The sequence below is a fragment of the Callorhinchus milii genome, unplaced genomic scaffold, assembly GCF_018977255.1.
Source record: "Callorhinchus milii isolate IMCB2004 unplaced genomic scaffold, IMCB_Cmil_1.0 Scaffold25, whole genome shotgun sequence".
Classification (NCBI taxonomy): domain Eukaryota; kingdom Metazoa; phylum Chordata; class Chondrichthyes; order Chimaeriformes; family Callorhinchidae; genus Callorhinchus; species Callorhinchus milii.
Genome location: NW_024704766.1, coordinates 7678986 through 7688805, shown reverse-complemented (window position 1 = coordinate 7688805; position 9820 = coordinate 7678986). Strand labels below are relative to the sequence as shown.

At 52.2% G+C, this 9820-nt stretch overlaps 1 protein-coding gene across 1 annotated transcript; it reads right to left on the bottom strand.

Annotated features, from left to right (window-relative positions):
* Nucleotides 1-938: 938 nt before the first annotated feature.
* Nucleotides 939-9240, bottom strand: hoatz (HOATZ cilia and flagella associated protein). Its single transcript, XM_042343840.1, has 6 exons — nt 9015-9240; nt 7863-7898; nt 6988-7058; nt 3075-3134; nt 2161-2213; nt 939-1527 (listed from the first exon to the last, which is right to left on the bottom strand). Exons 1-6 carry the CDS (start codon nt 9238-9240, stop codon nt 1458-1460), a joined length of 516 nt encoding a protein of 171 aa, XP_042199774.1. The 3' UTR covers nt 939-1457.
* Nucleotides 9241-9820: the final 580 nt, after the last annotated feature.

Here is a 9820-nt window from a genome sequence, read left to right as displayed (position 1 = left end):
ACTTGACCAATATTTCACACCATCCAGGCATCAAACCCAGGTCTCTCGCTTGCGAGGCGAGTGCTCTAACCACTGAGCTACACAACTCTAATGGAAACTCCCCCAGCCCCTCACTCCCAGGAACGGGGTTAGACACCTAAGGCAGAGGGGACCTAACAACAACAACCACAGCAGCATTTACACAGCGCCCCTCATGCAGTGTACTGTCCCAGAGTGCTTGACAGTGGCGGAGCACGATTCTGAGCCGGGGAGAGGGTAGTACATTTACTTGTAGAAAGTTTTTGCTCCTCCAGGCCCTGATGTTTGCCCAGACGAGCTGAGAGAACATCAGGGGACCTGAGGTCACAGCTGGAGAAGTAGATTTGTGTATTTACCCCAAGTCTGTGGATGACATCACCAAGAGGAGCATATAGATGAGGAAGTGGAGGAGGCCAAGGATGGTTAGCAACAACACATTCCAGAGCGTGAGAACATGGATCAGGACAAGGAGATCGATTCCCGTTGTCTGTCCCTGTGGCTTCCCATCCAACTTTGTTGTTATTAAACATTCCGCTCACTCCGTCAATAACCTCCATTATCAGGATTGCGCTGTTGCTCAATGCTCCCAGGAGGAGAATTACTGAACCATATTCCTGCAATATGAGTGTGTAAACAGCGAGGTGATAAAGCAGTGGCTGTCACTCTGCCTGGTAAATAATAATCCTGGCATTCGGTGCAGCGCCTTATCACGTCGTTGGGTTGTCTCAAATCGTTTCACAGAATATACTGTACAGTGAATTGACTGTATTTTGTGGGCAAAACATGGCAGCCAATTGCGCACAGCAGCGTGTGTCAGTGAGCATGTGTCAGTGAGTGTGTCAGTGTGTCAGTGAGTGTGTGTCAGTGAGCGTGTCAGTGAGCGTGTGTCAGTGAGTGTGTCAGTGTGTCAGTGAGCGTGTCAGTGAGCGTGTCAGTGAGCGTGCAATTATGTGTCAGTGTGTGAGACTGAGTGTACGAGCGTAAGTGATTGAGTGTTTGTCAGTGAGTGTGACTGAGTGTGAGAGTGATTGAGCATTTGTGTCAGTGGTTGTGTAAGTGTGCACTTGTGTGTGCATGCATGCCAGAGTGAGCGTGTGTGATGGAATGTGTGTCAATGAGTGCAACTAAGCGTGTGAGTGTGGTTGAGCATTCGGATCAGTGCGTGAGAAAGCGTGTGCCTGAGTGTGCTAGAGTGTGTGTTAAATGTTCATCAGCGAGTGTGCAAGTGTGTACCTGTGAGAGAGTGTGTGTATGTGGGGGGCGGTACTGGCACGGATTAGCGATTTGCTAAATAACAGTCATTATATTTGGTAGTAAATCAGTGTTGGGAGAGGACCAGCGTCAGTGAGCAGTGATCAACTGCAAGTGATGATTTATTATAAAGGAAAGGGATCGGGGACTGAGCCCAAACAGCGGAGAGTCTGAGCCTCTCCCCCACGTCAGTCACACATACGCAGTGCTTGATAGGTCTCCTCAACCTCCTTGTTAAAGTCCGGGCTTGTGGGGCGCCTGAAACAACAACAACAAGTTACCTTTAATGATGATAATAATAATAATCCTGGCATTTGATACAGTGCCTTATCACATCTTTGAGACATCTCAAAGCGCTTCACAGGTTATACTGTAAAGTGGGGTGACTGGGTGTTTTGTGGGTGAAACGTGGCAGCCAATTGCGCTCAGCAGTGTCCCACAAACAGCAGTGGATTGAGTGATTGGAGGGCAGTGGGGGAGTGAAGGGCATGGAGGGGGGAGTGGAGGGAAGGAAGGGGGGAGTGGAGGGAAGGGAGGGTCGGAGGGCAAAGAGGGGGTTGGAGGCAGGGAGATGGGGGAGTGGAAACACAGTGTGAGAACAAGTGAGTGAGACGATGTTGGGGAGATGGCGATGGAGTGATTGTTCTCCATTGTGTTGGGGCCAATTCTTGAACTGGGGGTGAGAGCTGAACCCCCAAGCTGGCAGGTCCACCCAACCCAAATAATTCCCCCCCACCCACCCGCTCTGAGCAGTGGCTGGAATCTCTGGGATGCTGGATGGGTTGGGGGTGATGGAGTGGTGGGTGAGGGGATGGGGAGTTTGGGGGTGTGGGAGTTAGGGGATGGGAGGTGTCTGACCTGCTGGCTTGCCCTGTGCCCCCCGTTACTCACAGTCGAGGCTCGGACACCCTCTGGGGCCTGTAGGGGCGGTACACACGTTCTCTCTGTTGATGAGAAAAAATCTGAGTCTCTGAGACTCGTACCAACAACAACACATTACATTTACCCACACAGCGCACAGCACGTCAGGGCATCCCAATACGCTGGATAGTTGAGGGGCTTGAACCCGAGCTGGGGGTTAGGATCATGAGGGTGGGGAGGGTGGGTGTAGGAGGGTGACCGAAGACGCTGCTGAAGAGGAGGGTCTTGAGACGGGCCTTGAAGGAGGCGAGGGAGAGGGCGAGGGAGGGGGCAAGGGGAAGGAGGCAAGGGAGGGGGCGAGGGAGGGGGCAAGGGGAAGGAGGCGAGGGAGGAAGTGAGGGGAAGGAGGCGAGGGAGAGGGCAAGGGGAAGGGGGTGAGGGAGCGGGCGAGGGGAAAGGGGCGAGGGAGGGGCGAGGGGAAGGGGTCAAGAGAAAAAGGGCTAGGGGAAGGCAGCGAGGGACGGGGCGAGGTGAAGGAGGCGAGGGAGGAAGTGAGGAGAAGGCGGCGAGGGAGGGGGCATCAGTTTGACACACAGTAATGTTATTCTTGTCTCTTTCCTATTATATCAGGATGTCCGCGATCTCAGCATAACTGCTTCCACGAGGCCCCCCCCACCCCCCCACCCCCTTTTGCTGAAAACAATCTCCGCTCTTTGCTCAAGGCTCAAGCAGAAGCTCGTGACCCCCCCGACCCCCCACATCACCGCTGCCGGCCATGGACACACTGTGGATGGTTTGATGAACACAATCTGGGGTCAGGGAGAGAGTCACTGACACAAAGCAAGTCATTCAGACCTGGCCTCCTGCTCACTCCCCCCCCCCTCCCCACCACTCTCCCCACACACATAGCGCTCCCCCCCCCCCCACCCCCAACACACACTCACCTGGATGCTCTGCTCTCTCCGCTGTTGGATTAAAACTAAAATCTCTTTCCGTTTCTTAGCCTACAATCAGAGCAAAGTCACACTCACATTTCCCACACACTGACACTGTGTGTGTGTGTGTGTGGGGGGGGGGGTGGGGAGGGGGGAGGGTGGTGCTGAGTGTATGAGGGGATGTGTATGGTGTATGTGAGTGTGTGTGATGTGTGTGTGGGACGGGGCTGTGTGTGAAAGGCACTATACAAATGTAATCTTATAGCTGTTTTCAGTGGGGGATTGTTGACCAGTAAATAGTAATAATAATCGTTGCATTTGATACAGTGCCTTATCACGTTGTTGAGATGTCTCAAAGCGCTTCACAGAATACACTTTTGTGTATTTTGTGGGCGAAACGACAAAATAAATAATCATAATAATGTGGTCACTTCACTGTCTGTGGGACGCTGAAGGGTGCAATTGTCTGCCGCGTTTCGCCCTCAAAACGCACAGTCACTACACTTTACGGTGTATCCTGTGAAGCGCTTTGAGACGCCTCGAAGACATGATGAGGCGCTGTATCAAATGCACGGAATATTGTTCCATATCGGATCGTTTGGTTGCAAGTGAAGCTGCGAAGACTACAACTGGTTACTAATAAATGTCTAAACATCACAGCGGTGTTCAGCTCTGGGCTGAGATGTTACACACTGCGGCTGTGAATCAATCTCCCGCTCAGGCACTGGTGGGACGTGAGAGATGAGATGATTATTGGAGTAGAATAAGCTGTGGCGGAGGCTAGAGGCTGAGGAGGGGCCGTGGCTGGTGTCAGGCTGCACGGTGGTGACTGCATTAATCACCGGCCGCGATGCTGACAAACTCGCTCTCACCCTCCAGCGCTGCCTCTGTCAGCAGCTCGGCCCCTGGCTGGCTCCGTGCCCACTGCACACACTATTAAACCCTGGATCTATTCCTGATTATAAACCGCTGTGTTTACCCACAAAAACAGTTACTACACTTGACAGCAATTATAATCCTTGCATTTCTCTGTGAAACGCTTTGAGACGTCCTCCCACTGTGAAAGGTGCTGTACCAAATGTAAGGATCTTTATTGTAATGTGTGTGAGTGTGTGCGTGAGTGTGTGCGTGAGTGTACATGTGAGCATGACTGTGTGTGAGGTGTGTGTATGTGGGTGAGTGTATGAGTGTGTATGAGTGTGTGTATGTGTGCAAGTATAAGTTAGTATATGTGTAACAGTGTGTGTATGTGAGTGTGTGTGTGAGTGTGTGTGTGTATATGAGTGTGTGAGTGAGCGTATGTGTGTAAGTGTGAAAGAGAGTGTATGTGTTTGAGAGTGTGTGTGAGAGTGTATATGTGTGTAAGTGTATCTGTGTTTGTGTATATGTGTGAGTGTATGTGAATGTGTGTGAGTGTGTGTGAGAGAGTGTGAGTGGGTGTGTGTGTGTGTGGGTGTGAGGGAGTGTGTGAGTGGGTGTGTGTGAGTGGGTGTGAGAAAGTGTGTGAGTGGGTAGGTGAGTGGGTGTGTGTTAGTGGGTGTGAGAGAGTGTGTAAGTGTGTGTGTTAGAGTGTGTGTGTGAGTGGGTGTGAGAGAGTGTGTGAGTGGGTGTGAGAGAGTGTGTGAGTGGGTGTGAGTGTGTGTGTGTGTGAGTGGGTGTGAGCCAGTATTGTGAATTGTGCTCACAGTTCCAATCCTTCGGTCAATCTCCTGATTGCCAATAAGATCTAATTTTTTTAAAGAAGAACAAATCAATCTCCTCTCCTCTGACTGAGTCAGCGATGTGTGTGTGTGTGTATGTGGGAGTATGTGTGTGTGTATGTGTGTGTGTGTATGTGGGGATATGTGTATGTGGGGGCATGTGTATGTGGGAGTATGTGTGTGTGTCTGTGTGTGTATGTGTGTGTGTGTATGTGTGTGTGTGTGTGTATGTGTATGTGGGGGTATGTGTATGTGGGAGTATGTGTGTGTGTGTGTGTATGTGTGTATGTATGTGTGTGTGTGTGTGTGAGGGCGACGGCAAAATCACATCCACTCTAATCAGCATCATTGACTCACACACAAACCTCAGGGTGGGGGAAGCCTCTGGTCGATGCCCTCAGTTAGATCTTGAGGATGGGGCGGTGAGGAAGGGAAGGGGAGTGCGGGGGAGGGGACAGCGGGGGTGGGGGGGGACGGGGGTAGGGAGTAGCAGCACATCTCATAGCTGCTCAATACAAATAAACCTACACATTCTCTGCAGCTCAGCGTAACGTGGTTCGGGTTAGAGGAGAATTTAATAGACATAATGGATGAGAAGTTCAGTGGATAATTTGTTGTAAAATCCACCGTAAGTCAAATCCCTTTTTATTGTACAGTGACTGATTGCAATAGATCAGCTGAGCTCAGGGAGAGGGAGAGAGAGTGAGAGAGAGAGAGGCTGAGCTCTGGGAGAGTGAGAGAGAGTGAGAGAGAGAGAGGCTGAGCTCTGGGAGAGTGAGAGAGAGTGAGAGAGAGAGAGGCTGAGCTCTGGGAGAGTGAAAGAGAGTGAGAGAGAGAGGCTGAGCTCTGGGAGAGTGAGAGAGAGAGAGGCTGAGCTCAGGGAGAGGGAGAGAGAGTGAGAGAGAGAGAGGCTGAGCTCTGGGAGAGTGAGAGAGAGTGAGAGAGAGAGAGGCTGAGCTCTGGGAGAGTGAGAGAGAGTGAGAGAGAGAGAGGCTGAGCTCTGGGAGAGTGAGAGAGAGTGAGAGAGAGAGAGGCTGAGCTCTGGGAGAGTGAGAGAGAGTGAGAGAGAGAGAGAGAGGCTGAGCTCAGGGAGAGTGAGAGAGAGTGAGAGAGAGAGAGAGAGAGGCTGAGCTCTGGGAGAGTGAAAGAGAGTGAGAGAGAGAGGCTGAGCTCTGGGAGAGTGAGAGAGAGTGAGAGAGAGAGAGAGAGAGGCTGAGCTCAGGGAGAGTGAGAGAGAGTGAGAGAGAGAGAGAGAGAGGCTGAGCTCAGGGAGAGTGAGAGAGAGTGAGAGAGAGAGAGAGAGGCTGAGCTCTGGGAGAGTGAGAGAGAGTGAGAGAGAGAGAGAGAGAGAGGCTGAGCTCTGGGAGAGTGAGAGAGAGTGAGAGAGAGAGAGGCTGAGCTCTGGGAGAGTGCGAGAGAGAGAGAGAGAGAGAGGCTGAGCTCTGGGAGAGTGAAAGAGAGTGAGAGAGAGAGGCTGAGCTCTGGGAGAGTGAGAGAGAGAGAGAGAGAGAGGCTGAGCTCTGGGCGACATGCTCACATCTACAGTGACTGATTACAGGAGTCACATGGAGTCTGACCCTGGGTTAAACTCCAGCGAGAAACCTAGTCTTCACCTGGTCTAATACTGGATATACTATGTAGGAATGTGGAGTCCTATAGTGTAGTGGTTAGTCAGTTAACGTTTCTCCCCGTCCGGGAATCGAGGGGAGCAAAACCTTAGGCAAGTTTCCTTACACCACACACACACCTGTGTTATCAGCAGTAAGTAGAACTTGGTTGTTAGTCGATTGAGGATCCCTTTTCCGTGGGTAATAATCCCCTCAAAAATAATAATTCAAAAATAATAATAATTTGGTCACTCAATCCATGACTGTTTGTGGGGCACTGCTGTGCACAATTAGCTGCCGTGTTTCGCCCACAAAATACACAGTCACTACATTTTAAAGTATATTCTGTGAAGCGGTTTGAGATGTCTCAACAAGGTGATAAGGCGCTGTATCAAATGCAAGAATTATTATTATCATTATTATAAATTTACATTTATATAGCAGTTTTCACCATGGGGAAGTCCTTGGATATAAAATAGATCAGCAGCCACGGTGACTCATTGTGGATCTATCACAAGACGAGGGTTTACTGCAGTTAAGAAATGATTTTGCTTTTAATGCATGTTGTTAAGGTGCTTGTTTGTTACAGCAAAGCTCCCAGTGTCACACACTCACCTTCTCCAAATACACAGCCTTTTGCTCAGCTTTCATCTTCATTTCAAACGCAATCTCCTTCTGTCTGGCCTCTGCATTGAGGAGAAAGTGTGGTTACTACTAATACTAATCCTTGCATTTGATATAGTGACTAACAACCAGGTTCCTACTTACTGCTGGGTAAACAGAGCCGTGTGTGTGGAGTAAGGAAACTTGCCCTGCTGGGGATCAAACCCAGTTCCTTTCGCTGGCAAGGCGAGTGCTCTAATGTCAGTGAGGCCAGCAGGGAGACCGGCGCTGCCCATTACCTGCTTCCTGGCTCAGATCAACACAGCAAACAGCCTGTGAGCATTACTTGATCCCTGAGACCTCAGTTGGTTAACACTAACACTAACACTGCACGAGTTGTGTGCAGATAGCGCCCTGCAGCGGCCTCCCACTGCATTGCTCCTAGGTTCAACCCTGCAGCAAAAGCCCTAATCGGTAGGGTGGTCCTAGCTGGACAAGCAGCGGGAAAGTTGCCAGGCTGTGCTGTCAATGGCAAGCTATGTGATTTTATCTGTTTAGACTCCAGCAGTTACCCCAACACACACTCTGGTGTCCCCCCAAGTCTTGGCTCTTGCCAACCTGCACCTACTCATGTGTAGGTGGGATGCATGGAATTCTCAGTTTGGTTTGGAGACTCTTAAACATGGTGATGGGTTTCTGCATGTGTCAGGCATCCAGCTGACCCCCCAAAAAAAATTCATATCAATGTCTAACCAGTGGTTGTGCTGGCAACTGGACAGACACAATGGGAAATCAGCAGAGGAATGGGATTAGAGTAGAGAGCTCTGCCACAGGCTGCTACACGTGCACACACACACACCCATTCACGCTCGGGTATGTGTACTTACTTTTGTCTGCACTGGAGAGGCGGCAACGACATCGGTCTGTAAAACAAGGATGTGATTAAACTGTTTGGGGAATTAAATCTCACAGCAGCACAACTGTAGATCTGATCTCCTGTATCCCCCACCCAACACACACACATTCCCATACTCAGCAGTAATAATACTAATCCTTTTGATATTCCAGCACCTTGGGACATCTTTCCGACGTGAAAGACGTCATATAAATTACATTTTGTACCTTTCAAATGAGGGAGAGCCTCTCAAAGGATTTACTGTGAAGTGTAGTGACTAGCCAACCTGTCCCACCTACAGACAGCCATGGGGTGAATGAGCAACTTTATCTGTTGGATTGTGAGCCAAGACTAGACACAGGGAAACACAAACTGCCTTCTCTTTTGGAGTATTAATGTCCACCTGAACAGACAAACATCCCACTATGGGCTCTCCCCCAGCACTGCAACAACAGCATAAATGATCAGCTTGGATTGACCGGCATTGGCTTGAACCCACAATCTCCTGACAAGAACAACTTACATTCATTCACACAGCTCCCCTCACGCAGGGTAACATCCCAGAATCCCAGAGCACTTGCCAATGGTGAAACATGACACTGAGCCTGGGAGGGGGGCGCAGGTGTGTGTGTGTGTGGGGGGGGGGGGGGGGGGGTGGAGAAGTGGCGTAAGCACCGTCGAAGAGGAAGGGCTTCAGGTATGATCTGAAGATGGGGAAGGAAGGGACAAGGCGGAGGGATTGAGGAAGAGAGGTCCAGAGTTTCGGGTGTGGCGACTGAAAGCACGGCCACCGATGGTGGAACGGAGGGCACGAGGGACAAGCAAGATGCCGCAGCTAGTCAAGCGGAGGCAGCAGGTTGTGAGTTGGGGAGTGAGGAGGTTGATGAAGTAGGAAGGTGTCAGGACATGAAGGGATTTATAGTTGAGTGTGAGGATCTTGAAATCGATCCATTCGGTGATAGGGAGTCAGTGGAGGCTGCCGAGGATCGGGGTGATGGGGTGCGATCTCTCTGACCCACACACACATACATACACACACACACACATATACACACACGTGCATATACACACACATACATATACAGACATATACACACACATATATACACACACAGATACACACACACACACACACACTCCTCACCGCTGCCCACGGCCGGCGCCACCCTCAGGCGCTGTGTGATGTCCCCGGACACGAGGCGGGACTCGAGCGGCGGTTGGAGCGACAGCGAGTTCCAGAAAACCTTAGCGTAAGCCACGTCCTCCCGCGGGGAGGCGGCGAACACCGTGAAGCCGGAGAGACCGTCAGCCGCCGCTTCCGGGTCCTCGGCCATGGGGAAGCCTGTGATTGGCCGGACCCCGGTCACCATGGAGACGAGGGACGCCGCGTCCCTCCTCCCTGGTAACCGTCGTCATGGAAACGGCGTCATTACACACGTGACTCTGTCCCGGGTGAGCGCTGGGACCGGACCGCAACAACAACTTACATCTATAGAGCGCCTTTCACGTCGGGAGGACGTCCCAAAGCGCTGAACAGTCAGGTGTCGGGGCCCGAGCATTGGGGAGGGGGGGAGGGGTGAGGGAGGGGGAGAGGGGGGGAGGGAGGGGGGGAGGGGTGCAGGGGGGAAGGGGGGGAGGTGGGGGAGGGAGGGGAGAGGTGGGGGAGGGGGAGGTGGAGGGAGGGGTGGAGGGGAGAGGTGGGGGAGGGGAGGTGGGGGAGGGGTGGAAGGGGAGAGGTGGGGGAGGGGTGCAGGGGAAGGGGGGAGGTGGGGGGGAGGGGGAGGTGGGGGGAGGGAGGGGGGGAGGGGTGCAGGGGGAGGTGGGGAGAGAGGGGGGAGGGGTGCAGGGGAGGTGGGGGAGGGGGAGGTGGGGGAGGGGGGAGGGGGAGGGGTGCAGGGGGAGCTGGGGGAGGGGGAGGGGTGCAGGGGGGAGCTGGGGAGGTGGGAGGTG